A 19,684-nucleotide genomic window follows, 5' to 3' on the forward strand; every position below is an offset into this window, starting at 1 on the left:
TTTCAGTCCGTTCTATTCCAACCTTAATGAACAGGTCCAGGTGTAGGGGCTTACCCTGCCAGTGAGTGGGTCCTGGTTCTGCAGCAGGGCATGGAGCAGTGTAGGGGTGGAATCCTCCAGGTGCAGGGCCTGGCACAGGTCAGATAGCTCCTCCGGGCACAGCGACCCGGCGCCGCTGGTGTCGAAACTCTCAAAGACCTCCTTCAGACGCTCCTCGTACTGATCCTGCTGGCTGTCATCCATCCCATAGGACAGCACCCTGCCCTGGAGACAGTTAGCACAGTTATAGGACAGCACCCTGCACTGGAGACAGTTAGCACAGTTATAGGACAGCACCCCGCACTGGAGACAGTTAGCACAGTTATAGGACAGCACCCTGCCCTGCAGACAGTTAGCACAGTTATAGGACAGCACCCTGCCCTGGACAGACAGAGTTAGCACAGTTATAGGACAGCACCCTGCCCTGGACAGACAGAGTTAGCACAGTTATTGGACAGCACCCTGCCCTGGACAGACAGAGTTAGCACAGTTATAGGACAGTTAGCACAGTTATAGGACAGCACCCTGCACTGGAGACAGTTAGCACAGTTATAGGACAGCACCCTGCCCTGGACAGACAGAGTTAGCACAGTTATAGGACAGCACCCTGCCCTGGACAGACAAAGTTAGCACAGTTATTGGACAGTACCCTGCCCTGGACAGACAGAGTTAGCACAGTTATAGGACAGTTAGCACAGTTATAGGACAGCACCCTGCACTGGAGACAGTTAGCACAGTTATAGGACAGCACCCTGCCCTGGACAGACAGAGTTAGCACAGTTATAGGACAGCACCCTGCCCTGGACAGACAGAGTTAGCACAGTTATAGGACAGCACCCTGCCCTGCAGACAGTTAGCACAGTTATAGGACAGCACCCTGCCCTGGACAGACAAAGTTAGCACAGTTATTGGACAGCACCCTGCCCTGGACAGACAAAGTTAGCACAGTTATTGGACAGCACCCTGCCCTGGACAGACAGAGTTAGCACAGTTATAGGACAGTTAGCACAGTTATAGGACAGCACCCTGCACTGGAGACAGTTAGCACAGTTATAGGACAGCACCCTGCCCTGGACAGACAGAGTTAGCACAGTTATAGGACAGCACCCTGCCCTGGACAGACAAAGTTAGCACAGTTATTGGACAGTACCCTGCCCTGGACAGACAGAGTTAGCACAGTTATAGGACAGTTAGCACAGTTATAGGACAGCACCCTGCACTGGAGACAGTTAGCACAGTTATAGGACAGCACCCTGCCCTGGACAGACAGAGTTAGCACAGTTATAGGACAGCACCCTGCCCTGGACAGACAGAGTTAGCACAGTTATAGGACAGCACCCTGCCCTGCAGACAGTTAGCACAGTTATAGGACAGCACCCTGCCCTGGACAGACAGAGTTAGCACAGTTATAGGACAGCACCCTGCCCTGGACAGACAAAGTTAGCACAGTTATTGGACAGCACCCTGCCCTGGACAGACAGAGTTAGCACAGTTATAGGACAGTTAGCACAGTTATAGGACAGCACCCTGCACTGGAGACAGTTAGCACAGTTATAGGACAGCACCCTGCCCTGGACAGACAGAGTTAGCACAGTTATAGGACAGCACCCTGCCCTGGACAGACAAAGTTAGCACAGTTATTGGACAGTACCCTGCCCTGGACAGACAGAGTTAGCACAGTTATAGGACAGTTAGCACAGTTATAGGACAGCACCCTGCACTGGAGACAGTTAGCACAGTTATAGGACAGCACCCTGCCCTGGACAGACAGAGTTAGCACAGTTATAGGACAGCACCCTGCCCTGGACAGACAGAGTTAGCACAGTTATAGGACAGCACCCTGCCCTGGAGACAGTTAGCACAGTTATAGGACAGCACCCTGCCCTGGACAGACAGTTAGCACAGTTATAGGACAGCACCCTGCCCTGGAGACAGTTAGCACAGTTATAGGACAGCACCCTGCCCTGAACACACACAGAGAGCGAGATAAAGATCTCTCGCTCTCCTACCCCTCTCCCTCCCTCTCTCTCTATATATATATATATATATATATATATATATATATACTCCGCAAAATAAGAACCGTCCCTTTTTCAGGACCCTGTCTTTCAAAGATAATTTGTAAAAATCCAAATAATTTCACAGATCTTCATTGTAAAGGGTTTAAACACTGTTTCCCATGCTTGTTCAATGAACCATAAACAATTAATGAACATGCACCTGTGGAACGGTCCTTAAGACACTGACAGTTTACAGACGGTAGGCAATTAAGGTCACAGTTATGAAAACTTAGGACACTATAAAGAGGCCTTTCTACTGACTCTGAAAAACACCAAAAGAAAGATGCCTAGGGTCCCTGATCATCTGCATGAACGTGTCTTAGGCATGCTGTAAGGAGGCATGTGGACTGCAGATGTGGCCAGGGCAATAAATTGCAATGTCCATACTGTGAGACGCCTAAGACAGCACTACAGGGAGACAGGACGGACAGCTGATCATCCTCGCAGTGGCAGACCACGTGTAACAACACCTGCACAGGATCGGTACATCCGAACATCACACCTGCGGGACAGGTACAGGATGGCAACAACAACTGCCCGAGTTACACCAGGAACGCACAATCCCTCCATCAGTGCTCAGACTTTCCGCAATAGGCTGAGAGTGGCTGGACTGAGGGCTTATAGGCCTGTTGTAAGGCAGGTCCTCACCAGACATCACCGGCAACAATGTCGCCTGTGGGCACAAACCCACCGTCGCTGGACCAGACAGGACTGGCAAAAAGTAGTCTTCACTGACGAGTCACGGTTTTGTCTCAACGGGCGTGATGGTCGAAGGAATGAGCGTTAGACATTAGGCCTGTACTCTGGAGCGAGATCGATTTGGAGGTGGAGGGTCCGTCATGGTCTGGGGGTGGTGTGTCACAGCATCTTCGGACTGAGCTTGTAGTCAGTGCAGGCAATCTCAACGCTGTGTGTTACAGGGAAGACATCCTCACGTGTTACCCTTCCTGCAGTCTCATCCTGACATGGCCCTCCAGCATGACAATGCCACCAGCCATACTGCTCGTTCTGTGCGTGATTTTCTGCAAGTCAGGAATGTCAGTGTTCTGCCATGGCCAGCGAAGAGCCCGGATCTCAAATCCATTGAGCACGTCTGGGACCTGTTGGATGGGAGGGTGAGGGCTAGGGCCATTCCCCCTCCAGAAATGTCTGGGAACTTGCAGGTGCCTTGATGGAAGTGTGGGGTAACATCTCACAGCAAGAACTGGCAAATCTGCTAAAGTCCATGAGGAGGAGATGCACTGCAGTACTTACACACAGGCAGAGACAGGGTTAGGACAGACAGCACCCTGCCTTAGGGGCACACAGGCAGAGACAGGGTTAGGACAGACAGCACCCTGCCTTAGGGACACACAGGCAGAGACAGGGTTAGGACAGACAGCACCCTGCCTTAGGGGCACACAGGCAGAGACAGGGTTAGGACAGACAGCACCCTGCCTTAGGGACACACAGGCAGAGACAGGGTTAGGACAGACAGCACCCTGCCTTAGGGACACACAGGCAGAGACAGGGTTAGGACAGACAGCACCCTGCCTTAGGGACACACAGGCAGAGACAGGGTTAGTGTAGTTATTTCATAGAACAGTACCCTGCCCTGGGGACAGACAGACTGGTAAAGACAGGGTTAACAGCACCCTGCCATGGAGACACAGGTAGCTACTATGATTGTCCAGAGCACCTGTGGAATATATATATATATACACACAGAGTACCAGTTAAAAGTTTGGACACACCTACTCATTCAAGTTTTAATTTAATGTAATTTTTTACAATTTTCTACATTGTAGAATAATAGTGAAGACATCAAAACTATGAAATAACACAAATGGAATCAAGGCAAAGGGTGTTTACTTTGAAGAATCTCAAATATAAATATAAATATAAATATAATAATAATAATAATAATAATATAATAATAATAATAATTATATTATATTATTATATTATAATATATATTATATATATATTATATATTATATATTAATATAATATAATATATAATATATTATAATATATATATATAATATATAATATATTAATATATTTAGATTTGTTTAACACGTTATTTTATAGTTTTGATGTCTTCACTATTATTCTACAATGTAGAAAATTGTAAAAATTAAAGAAAAACACCCTTGAATGAGTAGGTATGTCCAAAGTTTTGACGGGTACTGTATATATATATTCCCCCTAAAGACCCTAGCCAAGAGAATAACGAGTTCACATTCCAATACCAGTTTACAGCGAGACACTTACGATGAGGGTGGAAACATCCATGGTATGAACAGCCCCATCAGCCTCCACCCAGCACCGGGAGGTTGATCAACTGGCGCTACACACCAGAGTCATTACGTGGTCGAGTGGCAAGGCTTTACCTAATCCAATCAGCCTTACCGGATGATGAGACAACCAGGCGTGCCACCCCAAATGACAGCCTAATCCCTATTTAGCTCACTATCTTTCAGGGCTCTGGTCAAAAGTAGTGCACAATATATTGGGAATAGGGTGCCTTTTGGGATACAACCGATGTATGGATACAGGTGGATACAGCCCAGGTGGATACAGCCCATAGACTTATACAGCCTATAGACTTATACAGCCATAGCAGGTGCCTGGCTGGGCTGTGACACAGTGACTTCCAGTTGGGCTGTGACACAGTGACTTCCAGTTGGGCTGTGACACAGTGACTTCCAGTTGGGCTGTGACACAGTGACTTCCAGTTGGGCTGTGACACAGTGACTTCCAGTTGGGCTGTGACACAGTGGCTTCCAGCTGGGCTGTGACACAGTGACTTCCAGTTGGGCTGTGACACAGTGACTTCGAGCAGGCTGGGCCGTGACACAGTGACTTCCAGCTGGGCCGTGACACAGTGGCTTCCAGCTGGTTGGGCCGTGACACAGTGACTTCCAGCTGGGCCGTGACACAGTGGCTTCCAGCTGGTTGGGCCGTGACACAGTGACTTCTAGCTGGTTGGGCCGTGACACAGTGACTTCTAGCTGGTTGGGCCGTGACACAGTGACTTCTAGCTGGTTGGGCCGTGACACAGTGACTTCCAGCTGGGCCGTGACACAGTGACTTCCAGCTGGGCCGTGACACAGTGACTTCCAGTTGGGCTGTGACACAGTGACTTCTAGCTGGTTGGGCCGTGACACAGTGACTTCCAGCTGGGCCGTGACACAGTGACTTCCAGCTGGTTGGGCTGTGACACAGTGACTTCTAGTTGGGCCGTGACACAGTGACTTCCAGCTGGGCCGTGACACAGTGACTTCCAGCTAGCTGGGCCGTGACACAGTGACTTCTAGTTGGGCCGTGACACAGTGACTTCCAGCTGGGCCGTGACACAGTGACTTCCAGCTGGGCTACGACACTGGGATGCTTCATGACACAATGAGATGCCATAAGAATGAAGCATTACCTTTGACACATGATGGGATGCAGTTTGATGCAGAGGAAGAAACTTAGTTTACAGAGTACATTAGATGTGTATCTGCACAGAACTAAAAGTTGATATGAAAGATAAACCTCACAACAGATAAAATCATTGCTATTGCGCTCAGAGGTGGAACCAAGAATATTGAGTAAATATACAAAAAAATACAAGCTTCAAGAGGAATACCCAAACCATACTAACTAATCAACCAGTGATTTAGTCAGTGCATATAAACGGGTTAGCTGACAACATCGTGAAAACGATGCGACCGCTTCAATGGAGCAGAAATGTGCGTGTTGTTTGCTATTCTGGATGGCCAGATACAATGTAGACCATCCAATCATTACCACCATTAACATGAGCTCCGAATTACTTAGTTACGCCTTGTTGTGAATCTGGATGGCCTTGTTGTGAATCTAGATGGCCTTGTTGTGATTCTGGATGGCCTTGTGAATCTGGATGGCCTTGTTGTGAATCTGGATGGCCTTGTTGCGAATCTGGATGGCCTTGTTGTGAATCTGGATGGCCTTGTTGTGAATCTGGATGGCCTTGTTGTGAATCTGGATGGCCTTGTTGTGAATCTGGATGGCCTTTGGCGTTCCAAGATGGCGTAGCAGTCGGACGTGTGTTTTGTCTTGTCCCGTCCTGTCTGGTGTAAATATAGTTTTCCTCGTTTTTTTCTGTATATATTTCGTACATATTTAATCTCACTTCCCAACTATAGGCTGAATATACTCTCCTGCAACCCGCATCACCCAAAATGTGGTACGGATCTGCTTTTTCTATACTTTAGAACCGGAACCCCCATCAGAAGCTAGCCAGCTAACTAGCTACTAGCTAGTACTCAGCTAGCCACTGCTAGCGGTTTTCAAAGCTAACTAGGACACCAGCGCGACATCAACCCAGAGCATATCAGACTGCCTTTTCTCTACCACATCTCCGGATTCCTACCGCAAGCTCTGAACCTTTACACCGGATCATCGCAACTAGCTAGCTGCAATCCGTGTGGCTACTCCTGGCTAACGTCTCTGCCCCAAAGCAAGCACCAGTTAGCCTTGAGCTAGCCCATCTCCCGACTAGCTGAAGAGGTCCAACATTACCTCTTTTGCCAATTGGCCTGGACCCTTTACTGCCGACACGGAGCCCCGCCGATCCATCACGACTGGTCCGCCGACATAATCGTCCGAGGTGGTTTCAACAGGCTTTTTCGTTGCGACATCGCCAAAGATCCATCTGCTGGCCAAGGCCCGCGAGCTTTCTGAAACGCTGTGTCTCCAGCTCACCTAGCGTACTAGAGCACCTGTAGCATACTCCTGGGCTACAATTACCCGAGCCCACGACCGGTCTGTCGATGTCACCGCATGAAGAGGAATAAACAGACTCACCCCATCGCAACGTCCTCCAAAGGTTAACTCTCTAGCCCTCGCTATCTCCCTGTTTGCTAATTCGGCCTGCTAACGGCTAGCTTGTCTAGCCCGGGCCTACGAACTGTTAGCTTGATAGCACAGGCCTGCTAACCGTCTGAAACACCGCGTCCCAAACACTCTCTGAACCCATTTACTTTCTATCTCTTTTTGATTTTTATTTTGTTTATACCTTCCGGAAACCTGCCTCACCCACTGTGATACGGAATCGCTATTACTTTTAATTTTATTTTTATGACTCACTCAAGAACCTCCAGACGCTAACCAGCTAACTAGCTACAAGCTATATAGTCATTGTTAAGTTTCTTTTTAAACCTGGATACCACTCGCCAGTCCAGCTTCCCTGCCTATCCACCGCTTCCCCCTGGACACTGATCTCTTGGCTACATAGCTGACGCACCCTGGACTGTCCATTAATCACGGTACTCCATTCTGCTTGTTTGTTTTATCTGTCGGCCCAGTTGCCTAGTCAATGCATTTTTACCTGCTGTTTGTTGTGCTAGCTGATTAGCCTCGCCTACTGTTTTTAGCTAGCTTTCCCAATTCAACACCTGTGATTACTGTATGCCTCGCTGTATGTCAAATGTCAATATGCCTTGTATACTGTTGTTCAGGTTAGTTATCATTGTTTTAGTTCACAATGGAGCCCCTAGATCCACTCTGCATACCCCTGTTACCTCCTTTGTCTCACCTCCCACACATGCGGTGACCTCACCCATTACAACCAGCATTTCCAGAGATACAACCTCTCTCATCATCACCCAGTGCCTGGGCTTACCTCTGCTGTACCCGCACCCCACCATACCCCTGTCTGCGCATTATGCCCTGAATATATTCTACCATGCCCAGAAACCTGCTCCTCTTATCCTCTGCCCCCAACGCTCTAGGCGACCAGTTTTGATAGCCTTTAGCCGCACCCTCATACTACTCCTCTGTTCCGCGGGTGATGTGGAGGTAAACCCAGGCCCTGCATGTCCCCAGGTACCCTCATTTGTTGACTTCTGTGATCGAATAAGCCTTGGTTTTATGCATGTCAACATCAGAAGCCTCCTCCCTAAGTTTGTTTTACTAACTGCTTTAGCACACTCTGCTAACCCTGATGTCCTTGCCGTGTCTGAATCCTGGCTCAGGAAGGCCACCAAAAATTCAGGGATTTCCATACCCAACTATAACATCTTCCGTCAAGATAGAACTGCCAAAGGGGGCGGAGTCGCAGTCTACTGCAGAGATAGCCTGCAAAGTAATGTCATACTTTCCAGGTCCATACCCAAACAGTTTGAACTACTAATTTAGAAAATTACTCTCTCCAGAAATAAGTCTCTCACTGTTGCCGCCTGCTACCGACCACCCTCAGCTCCCAGCTCTGCCCTGGACACCATTTGTGAATTGATCGCCCCCCATCTAGCTTCAGAGTTTGTTCTGTTAGGTGACCTAAACTGGGATATGCTTAACACCCCGGCAGTCCTACAATCTAAGCTAGATGCCCTCAATCTCACTCAAATCATCAAGGAACCCACCAGGTACAACCCTAACTCTGTAAACAAGGGCACCCTCATAGACGTCATCCTGACCAACTGGCCCTCCAAATACACCTCCGCTGTCTTCAACCAGGATCTCAGCGACCACTGCCTCATTGCCTGTATCCGCCACGGAGCCGCAGTCAAACGACCACCCCTCATCACTGTCAAACGCTCCCTAAAACACTTCTGTGAGCAGGCCTTTCTAATCGACCTGGCCCGGGTATCCTGGAAGGACATTGACCTCATCCCGTCGGTTGAGGATGCCTGGTCATTCTTTAAAAGTAACTTCCTCACCATTTTAGATAAGCATGCTCCGTTCAAAAAAATGCAGAACCAAGAACAGATACAGCCCTTGGTTCACTCCAGACCTGACTGCCCTCGACCAGCACAAAAACATCCTGTGGCGGACTGCAATAGCATCGAATAGCCCCCGTGATATGCAACTTTTCAGGGAAGTCAGGAACCAATACACGCAGTCAGTCAGGAAAGCTAAGGCCAGCTTCTTCAGGCAGAAGTTTGCATCCTGTAGCTCCAACTCCAAAAAGTTCTGGGACACTGTGAAGTCCATGGAAAACAAGAGCACCTCCTCCCAGCTGCCCACTGCACTGAGGCTAGGTAACACGGTCTCCACCGATAAATCCATAATTATCGAAAACTTCAATAAGCACTTCTCAACGGCTGGCCATGCCTTCCGCCTGGCTACTCCAACCTCGGCCAACAGCTCTGCCCCCCCCCCCGCAGCTCCTTGCCCAAGCCTCTCCAGGTTCTCCTTTACCCAAATCCAGATAGCAGATGTTCTGAAAGAGCTGCAAAACCTGGACCCGTACAAATCAGCTGGGCTTGACAATCTGGACCCTCTATTTCTGAAACTATCTGCCGCCATTGTTGCAACCCCTATTACCAGCCTGTTCAACCTCTCTTTCATATCGTCTGAGATCCCCAAGGATTGGAAAGCTGCCGCAGTCATCCCCCTCTTCAAAGGGGGAGACACCCTGGACCCAAACTGTTATAGACCTATATCCATCCTGCCCTGCCTATCTAAGGTCTTCGAAAGCCAAGTCAACAAACAGGTCACTGACCATCTCGAATTCCACCGTACCTTCTCCGCTGTGCAATCTGGTTTCCGAGCCGGTCACGGGTGCACCTCAGCCACACTCAAGGTACTAAACGACATCATAACTGCCATCGATAAAAGACAGTACTGTGCAGCCGTCTTCATCGACCTTGCCAAGGCTTTCGACTCTGTCAATCACCATATTCTTATCGGCAGACTCAGTAGCCTCGGTTTTTCGGATGACTGCCTTGCCTGGTTCACCAATTACTTTGCAGACAGAGTTCAGTGTGTCAAATCGGAGGGCATGTTGTCCGGTCCTCTGGCAGTCTCTATGGGGGTGCCACAGGGTTCAATTCATCTAGTCAAGTCATCTACAAAATTGCTTCCAACACTCTACTCAGCAAACTGGATGCAGTTTATCAGTGCCATCCGTTTTGTCACTAAAGCACCTTATACTACCCACCACTGCGACTTGTATGCTCTAGTCGGCTGGCCCTCGCTACATATTCGTCGCCAGACCCACTGGCTTCAGGTCATCTACAAGGCCATGCTAGGCAAAACTCCGCCTTATTTCAGCTCACTGGTCACGATGGCAACACCCATCCGTAGCACGCTCTCCAGCAGGTGTATCTCATTGATCATCCCTAAAGCCAACACCTCATTCGGCCGCCTTTCGTTCCAGTACTCTGCTGCCTGTGACTGGAACGAATTGCAAAAATCGCTGAAGTTGGAAACTTTTATCTCCCTCACCAACTTCAAACATCAGCTAGCTGAGCATCTAACCGATCGCTGCAGCTGTACATAATCTATTGGTAAATAGCACACCCATTTTCACCTACCTCATCCCCACAGTTTTTATTTATTTACTTTTCTGCTCTTTTGCACACCAATATCTCTACCTGTACATGATCATCTGATCATTTATCACTCCAGTGTTAATCTGCAATATTGTAATTATTCGCCTACCTCCTCATGCCTTTTGCACACATTGTATATAGACTCCCCTTTTTTTCTCTGTGTTATTGACTTGTTAATTGTTTACTCCATGTGTAACTCTGTGTTGTTGTCTGTTCACACTGCTTTGCTTTATCTTGGCCAGGTCGCAGTTGCAAATGAGAACCTGTTCTCAACTAGCCTACCTGGTTAAATAAAGGTGAAATAAAAAATAAATAAAAAATAGTATACCCATTATTAACCTAACCATAGTATACCCATTATTAACCTTATAGTATACCCATTATTAACAAACAAATTATTTACTTAATAAAAAAGCCTAAAACAGCTAGCTTCTCTAGTCTACGCCAGTCAACACAGGCACTGTTATGTAGGATGATAAATAAGATAGTGGCTGCTACAAGTTAGCTAGTCTTGGCTGTAGCTGAGTAGCGTCTCTCTCTGTCTGCCTCCCCCGGCTCGCATCCATCTCACCGGCACCTCCTCAGCTGTAGAGCGCCAGCCTCTCAGGGAATTATTATTATTTTTAATGATACTATTCAAATAGTGCACTTATTTCAAACCCCCATCCCTACACCACACACACACACACGTACGTAAACATACTGATACCTCAGATAGAGGTAGATAGATAAGTAGCTTTGGTACCACCCACCACTTCCAGCTGCCCGTTGTCATAGTGACGTCATCACGGTCCTTCATGGACGCCAGCATTAGCCAGGTGTCCCCTCCTCCTCCAAGCTCCTCCAATCAGACTGAGAGTCCCTATTCAACTCAAGACAACGGGCTGTCCAAACCATATGGCCCGTCCCAAACGGCATCCTATTCCCTATGTAGCGTACTACTTCTGACCAGGGATCCCGTAGGATGCAATTTGGGACGTATCCACAGTCAAGTGTTCTTTGCCTTACTGCATCTGCTAATCTCATTCAAGTGAACCATGACCAGCTGATCACACATGAATCCCTTACCCAGCTAGTCATCTACCATCATAAGATCACGGTAAAAACCCCAAGACAAAGACCTGGATCCGTGTCCACAAAGCAACTCCAGAGTAGTATTGCTGATCAGGGATCTGTCTGATCTAAAAAGGTCAAACTGATCCTAGATCAGCACTTCATACTCTACGACGCCCCGACTCGACAAGTTGTGATTTGATATTTTTCTAGAAGGCTCTAAGCTGTCAGTAAAATAGACCTGTAGCTCCAAGGGGCTTGACCCCAACAGTGGGGGTCACTGTGACTGTAGATTGACGGCTGTCGTTACAGAATCGGGACCGAGGCTGGCGCAGGGGAATCAGAAGACGAGGTTAATCTGGACACCTGCTGCGTCATGTGTTTGGTCGTCCCACTCCCTGTAGACCTACTGACTGAGCTACTGAGACTGAGCGACTGAGACTGAGCGACTGACTGAGCGACTGACTGAGCTGACTGAGCGACTGACTGAGCGACTGATTGAGCTACTGACTGAGCTACTGACTGAGCTACTGACTGATCTACTGCCTGGGCTACTGACTGAGCTACTGACTGAGCTACTGACTGATCTACTGACTGATCTACTGCCTGGGTCCATTTGGTTCTGGTCAAAAGTAGTGCACTACATACAAAGGGTGCCATTTGTTCTATAAAATGTGCACGTAAACGTATTTTAACCATGTGCTATTGTGTTCGATATAACCAAGTAGAAAGTAGTGGTCCTGTAGCTCAGTTGGTAGAGCATGGCGCGTCTAGTAACCACCCATACGTGTATGCACAAACTGTATTTTGGATAAAAGCGTCTGCTAAATGGCATATATTATTATTATTATTTATTATTATTATTAGAAATGTGTCCATATATCTCTTTTTTTTTAAAGGGTCTACGAGTATTATTTAAATGTCAATGATTTTACAGTCCACCAAGGCAGTCTCGATTAAACAACATCTGTCTGTTGAATGAAAATGTACATCATCGCAACAGGTGCAAACAAGCCATCAATCCGTACAATGCATAATGTCATGATTCTCAGGTTTGTTTTTCTTTAATAAGTAAGAAATTACATTTGTGTTTAATACATTTACAGCACTTTCACGTGAATGTTCAACTGTGCTGGGAATGTTTACAAAACAAAACGTATTTATTGGCAATGGCCGTGCACCGATATACGATTGTCATAATAAAGACGAAATTACAGGATGAAGCTAAATACTATTTATCAAACACTCATTTTACTAATCTGACAAATCTAAAGACTACTTTACTCTTCCCTGGGCAGCTAGCGAGGGACAAAGGACTCCTAGTCTATTAACCCCTGCACCGATTCCGTTTCATCGACATGTTGCGACCAAGTAAGCAGCCTATTCTGCTTGTTACGTTGTAGCAACGTGTTTGTAAAACGGAATGCATTGTAACGTGGCACTTTACTGAAGGCTCTGTCAAATGTGTTAATATGGAAGGGTCTCAAAAGCATCCTCGTCACAAAACAACGGCCTGGTGTGTCAATGTCCAGCCAAGGCAAAGAAAGTGTTTGAAAAGAAGAAAGAAAAAGTGAATCGGGCCGCTGCATGAAGAACAAGTTGAATTGTCGTGGAGGCGGGGGGGGTTCGACAGGGTACAAAAGCTCAACTAGACTGTTTCTCTTCATCAACCTTTTTGTGATAATTAAAGCCTACATGCAATACAGGTAAGTTGACATACTATTATTTATTTGATTTTTGTTTTGCAATTGCTATCAACTTACCCACAGAAACTCCACTGAGTCGAAGGCTGCCTATCCACTCTTCTCTGGTTGAATTATAGAGAGACCGTTACGGAAGTTTCAGAACCGTCCGTCCTTCCATAAAAAAAAAGGTTTTGATTTCCTCTCAAATAAACCCTTCCGAAACGTATTGATTAAACTCCTTATTTGGGGCTAGCGTAACCCAGGTAACATACTATATTTTATACTTCTGTTGTCAAAAGGTTTTGGTCTCGTTCAGCCGGCTAAAATACCTTCTGAGTCAGCTGCATGTCTCCTTTAGGATTTTGAAAAGCTCCTCGGAGAGGAAGGGGTGGTGACGCATTGAAAAGCTCTGGAGTCGCACGGATGCAGTCACTGGCGCGCCGCGTCCACGGGAGTTGAAATTCCTCTTCGAGGCCCCCGACACTTTTCACAGGCAAGGAAGGCAACAATTGATCTGTTTAGAAGTATGTGTTTAATATGAAACGAAGGCATGACATATTTTTTTTATGGTTAAAAAAATGTATAGATACATACCAAACTTTGAAAATAATTGAATAGCCTAAATAGGCCTACATTTGAAATAAAACATGCCTTCATAACATTGAAAACTTAATCAAACAGTAAATTGCTTTAGTTTTTGGCATGAGTGTAATCTAAACAGTGTAATATAAGTTAAAGACAGCGAATAGCTGTAATTCTCTTTATTTGACCTATAATTATTAGGCCTCTTGATTTCCCTCTCCTCTGTGGCCTGCTGTTGTCAAACAGAACTCACATCCCAGTGTGTGTGTGTGTGTGTGTGTGTGTGTATGTGTGTGTGTGTGTGTGAAGCCTAATCAACATGTTGAGGTTTATTAGCCTTTTGAGCCAATCAGCTTCCTATTACACAGAGACAACCCTTCACCTCATATGTCCCAATCCTTCCTGTCACCAGGAAGTAAACCTACATGCTCTCTCGACAATTTCAGTCAGTAAAGGTCTCTGCAGTTTAGTTCACACTTCAAAATGAGTAAAACAGTTGATACAGAAAACGAAACTAAGACCAAGGACAGCAAGGAAACCCCTGGGTCTGAAAATAAGAAGTCTTACTGCAAACTGGAAACTGTTACACGTGAACAGTCACAGTAGTAAGTACTGTAGCCTTCATGCTCCGCAGCCAGCTTCTACGACTGTATTTTCACTCGTTTCAGTGTTGTCATAGCTAACCTTGTCCCCAGGATCAATAGTCTGGTGGACTAACATGTCATAGCCTACCAGTGTTTAATCTACTAGTATATAGATGTGTAATGTACTGTAAAGTTGTTATAATGCACGGCACTAAAAGCTACTATAGTTTTGTCCCGTTATGAGACCTTTCTTGCGTGTTCACACCATTTTCAACGGCATCATTCTTACCTCATAAGTCTCAGTGAATGAAAGCCAGAGAGCGCAAAAAAGATACATTTCCATTTTGGACGATAAAGTTTTTTTATCTTTATCTTACAGTTCTCCGGGGTTATCCATTCTGAAGAAGGCGATCTTACTGCAGTGTATTGTCTACATCTCTCTGCCTGTCATTCTCTGCCTGTTTCCATGGATACTAGGCCATGTTGTCTTTTCTCACTGGTGTACGTAGAGGAGTTCAGTCTGACCCTTTTGAAAATCAACATGGTGTAAAAAAAATAAAAAATGAAATGACATCATTGAATATTGCCTCTGCCTATGCCGCACACCATATTGATTGTGTGTATATATATATAGCAAACTACTGTGTGTTCTGTAGTATTATTGCATGGGAGGATCAGACAGGTAGGAACTGAATAAAGACCATTTTGTTTTGAAATCTGTTATCAGTAAGGATTCCGTACCTCGTGGACCTGGCCAGTCCAGCAGAGCTCTCCCTGAACCACACTCTAAACTTCTACCTCAGTCCAGAGGAGGGGATCTCACTGGGTGTATGGTAAGTCAGTGGATACGTCTCAAATAGGCACCCTATTCCCTACATACTGCACTACTTTTGACCCCAAAATGGCAACCTATTCCCTACATAGTGCACTACTTTTGACCAGGGCCCATAGGGGCTCCCATTGTTGTTTTCATCAATCAAGTGTTTTTCAATCATTGCAGACTGGTATAATACAAAACATTATCAAGAAGTTAGCCAATCCAAAATATCGACTGATTTTCAGGTTAATTTAAGAAAACTAAACTTCAATATGTGTTTTTGGTTGTTGAGTCAATTAGACCATGTCCATTTGAAGTTCTCTTTCTCTCTCTCTCTCTCTCTCTCTCTCTCTCTCTCTCTCTCTCTCTTTCTTTCTTTCTTTCTTTCTTTCAAAAAAAGTTATTTCAGAATATTTAGGCAAGTTAACTCATTGATTCTACTTTCCAGAGGCAGTTTGGAACTCAGTAGTGAGTGTTGCAACCGAGGACAGACGATTTTTACTCATTACGTTCTTCAGCACCCGGCGGGCCCATTCTGTGAGCTTGTGTGGCCTACCACTTCCCGGCTGAGCCGTTGTTGCTCCTAAACAATTCCACTTTATAATAACAGCACTTAGTTGACCGTGGCAGCTCTAGCAGGGCAGAAATTTGATGAACTGACTCGTTGGAAAAGTGGCATCCTATGACGGTGCCACATCGAAAGTCACCGAGCTCTTCAGTAAAGCCATTCTACTGCCAATGTTTGTCTATGGAGATTGCATGGCTGTGTGTCCACGTACTTTTGTATATATTGTGTATGTGATCGTGTCTCAGTGCAATCAAGCTATGAAATTAATGTTATTTTCAAATACAATCTGTTTTTGGGCTCAAGTTGTGGTTACTTAAGTGTAAAAAGTAACTTAAGTAAGTAACTTCACTCTGCACTGTTTGTTTGCGCTGTCTGTGTCTCTTAGGCATACGGTTCCCGACAGCCAATGGGAGAAGGCCCAGGGGGCCGGCCCTGAGTGGTACAGTGAGACTCTGGGAGATGGTTCTCCTGTTATCATCTATCTCCACGGCAACGTGGGCTCCAGGTGGGTCTAGTGTTGGGGGTAGAGACCCTGTGTGTATCCGAAATGGATCCCTATTCCCTATATAGTGCACTACATTTGACCAGAGCCCTATGGGTGAGGGAGGTAGGGGCCCTGGTCAAAAGTAATGCACTATATAGGGAATAGGGATCCATTTCGGATACACATCCTGGTAGACTCTCCTAATGAAGTCCAGTGGGTATTATTACATCATCAGGGCCATGTTCATTAGGGAACACCGTGGTAAAATGTTTCGGAAATAGAACATTAGTGTTCCTTTTGGAAAATAAGAACAGGTTCCCTGTTTCAGTATGTTTTCTTCCATGTTGTGCCTGATGAATACATCCCAGTAGTCACTTGTTTGACTCTTAGTTCCCGAGATTAAGGAAATCAGTGACATCCCTCGATTTGTTCCACAGATATACCATAGTCATCCTAGTGTTGTATCAATGAATGAGAAGGAGCCTTTTTATCCCCATGTTTCTAAACTCTCAAACTGTCCTGTCATGTCCAAAGGGCCATAAACCACAGAGTGGAACTTGTGAAGGTACTGTATGTTGTTCTAGTCTGAAAAAAAAATGGATTTTGGAGTATTGGGTTAAAATAAGGATGTCCTAACCAAGCCTGTCTATTTTCTAGATCCTAAGTGCAGCAGGGTATCATGTACTGTCACTGGACTACAGAGGTAAGCACAAATAACAATTCATGTACACATATATTGTTATATTTCCCTGGCCGTTACGAACACTCAGATGTGTCAAAATAATCATGTACGGTATGACGATTTGACAAGAAAATAAAAATTAATTAATTTACAAATTCATTAATTCATTTGAAAACTTCATATAGTTAACGTAGTGTTGCTCTCAGAAGTAAATATATTTAATATTTTCCAATTCATTTACATATATTTTTTTTGCATCAGATTTGTTGTCATGGTAGCAGAGTGGAAATATCGTCTAGTCAGGGTGAAAGCAGCCATAGTGACATCATGAATCAAAGGGCTTCTTTGTCACCTTGTCGTCGTTGTCGTCGTCCCCCCCCCCCTCTCAGGTTATGGAGATTCCAGTGGGGAGCCCAGTGAGGTTGGGTTGACCTCTGACGCCCTCTATCTGTACCAGTGGGTAAAGACACGCAGCAGGACCAGTCAGATCGGTCTGTGGGGACATTCCCTGGGTACTGGGTGAGTGAGTGTCTTTCAGGCATTTTGCGTTTTTTTTTTTTGTGGTTTTGTTGTTGAAACATTTTGGCCCAATCTCAATCAATCAAATGTATTTATAACGCCCTTCGTACATCAGCTGATGTCACAAAGTGCTGTAAAGAAACCCAACCTAAAACACCAAACAGCAAGCAATGCAGGTGTAGAAGCATCTCAAATGGACCCCTAAGACACATTTGTGAAGCTCTGAGAGTATTTGACAGGTTTAACCTATCCGCTAGTATCCCTGCCCTCTGATAGGCTAGGTGGAAGCTTTCACCATTGGTTATTCTGATCAAAATTCTCTTAAGATCCCCACAAGTGCAGAGGGTTGAAGGCTTATAGAGGTCAATTTGGGATTCACCCTGGGTTTCAATTCTAGACTATTTCCCCCAAAATGGAGATGTGTGAACTCTCTCCGCAGGGTGGCCACCAACGCTGCTGTAAAGATACAGGAACAGGGTGAGTTACTGCCTCCGGCTCCAGACAGCTCCTACACCAATCAAATATGTTTTTAAATCCATGACAGGGAAAAGTGTGGAGAATCGGACATATAGTTTGTCAGTGGTGAAGAACAAAGTCAGAAGTCTTCAGATCCCTCAATAGTGTTCAAAGTGAGCGGACTCTGATATAGGTTTAGTTAGTTCAGTCATACCTCAACAGGCCGGACCCAGAATGAGGTCAATACCGTCAACAAAAAAACAAAAACAAAAACCTGCAGAAAATTAGGTTTAAAACGGCTAATTTTTCTCTCTGCCAACAAGAGGGGTTGTGAATATTTTGGGTTGTGGAGCTTGGGGGGGGGGTTGTTACTATGCCGATAAATGACAATATCGAAACGGACCTTTGCCTTCTAGGACATTTGAGCACTTCGGACCTAGTTCGTTTATCTACCTTCACAGCTACCAATGATTTTCGATTTCACAATTTATTCATCTGATTTGGAAGTGCACCCAATTGTTATTTTTCCCTGTTGATTTCAACGTCAGTGACTGATCTCGATAGCCTGCGTGCCAGTCTGTTGGCCCTGCCAACGTCAGTGACTGGTCTCGATAGCCTGCGTGCCAGTCTGTTGGCCCTGCCAACGTCAGTGACTGGTCTCGATAGCCTGCGTGCCAGTCTGTTGGCCCTGCCAACGTCAGTGACTGGTCTCGATAGCCTGCGTGCCAGTCTGTTGGCCCTGCCAACGTCAGTGACTGGTCTCGATAGCCTGCGTGCCAGTCTGTTGGCCCTGCCAACGTCAGTGACTGGTCTCGATAGCCTGCGTGCCAGTCTGTTGGCCCTGCCAACGTCAGTGACTGGTCTCGATAGCCTGCGTGCCAGTCTGTTGGCCCTGCCAACGTCAGTGACTGGTCTCGATAGCCTGCGTGCCAGTCTGTTGGCCCTGCCAACGTCAGTGACTGGTCTCGATAGCCTGCGTGCCAGTCTGTTTGCCCTGCCAACGTCAGTGACTGGTCTCGATAGCCTGCGTGCCAGTCTGTTTGCCCTGCCAACGTCAGTGACTGGTCTCGATAGCCTGCGTGCCAGTCTGTTTGCCCTGCCAACGTCAGTGACTGGTCTCGATAGCCTGCGTGCCAGTCTGTTTGCCCTGCCAACGTCAGTGACTGGTCTCGATAGCCTGCGTGCCAGTCTGTTGGCCCTGCCAACGTCAGTGACTGGTCTCGATAGCCTGCGTGCCAGTCTGTTGGCCCTGCCAACGTCAGTGACTGGTCTCGATAGCCTGCGTGCCAGTCTGTTGGCCCTGCCAACGTCAGTGACTGGTCTCGATAGCCTGCGTGCCAGTCTGTTGGCCCTGCCAACGTCAGTGACTGGTCTCGATAGCCTGCGTGCCAGTCTGTTTGCCCTGCCAACGTCAGTGACTGGTCTCGATAGCCTGCGTGCCAGTCTGTTTGCCCTGCCAACGTCAGTGACTGGTCTCGATAGCCTGCGTGCCAGTCTGTTTGCCCTGCCAACGTCAGTGACTGGTCTCGATAGCCTGCGTGCCAGTCTGTTTGCCCTGCCAACGTCAGTGACTGGTCTCGATAGCCTGCGTGCCAGTCTGTTGGCCCTGCCAACGTCAGTGACTGGTCTCGATAGCCTGCGTGCCAGTCTGTTGGCCCTGCCAACGTCAGTGACTGGTCTCGATAGCCTGCGTGCCAGTCTGTTTGCCCTGCCAACGTCAGTGACTGGTCTCGATAGCCTGTGTGCCAGTCTGTTTGCCCTGCCAACGTCAGTGACTGGTCTCGATAGCCTGCGTGCCAGTCTGTTGGCCCTGCCAACGTCAGTGACTGGTCTCGATAGCCTGCGTGCCAGTCTGTTGGCCCTGCCAACG

General features: G+C 46.7%; 2 protein-coding genes across 2 annotated transcripts in view; both read right to left on the reverse strand.

Annotated features, from left to right (window-relative positions):
- The window catches only part of nin (ninein (GSK3B interacting protein)), an 83,491-nt gene extending 68,781 nt beyond the window's left edge, over nucleotides 1-14,710 (reverse strand). The window contains exons 1-2 of the mRNA XM_046308694.1: nucleotides 14,578-14,710; nucleotides 55-264 (exon numbers count right to left, since the gene is read on the reverse strand). Coding sequence (XP_046164650.1) covers nucleotides 55-264; nucleotides 14,578-14,631 — 264 coding nt within the window. The 5' untranslated portion in view covers nucleotides 14,632-14,710. The remainder of the gene's footprint in view (nucleotides 1-54; nucleotides 265-14,577) is intronic.
- LOC124001333 (deubiquitinase DESI2-like) overlaps nucleotides 1-19,684 on the reverse strand; it is a 1,147,470-nt gene that overhangs the window by 624,303 nt on the left and 503,483 nt on the right. The gene's annotated exons all lie outside the window — the stretch shown is intronic.

This window comes from Oncorhynchus gorbuscha, linkage group LG17 (assembly GCF_021184085.1).
Source record: "Oncorhynchus gorbuscha isolate QuinsamMale2020 ecotype Even-year linkage group LG17, OgorEven_v1.0, whole genome shotgun sequence".
Lineage (NCBI taxonomy): Eukaryota > Metazoa > Chordata > Actinopteri > Salmoniformes > Salmonidae > Oncorhynchus > Oncorhynchus gorbuscha.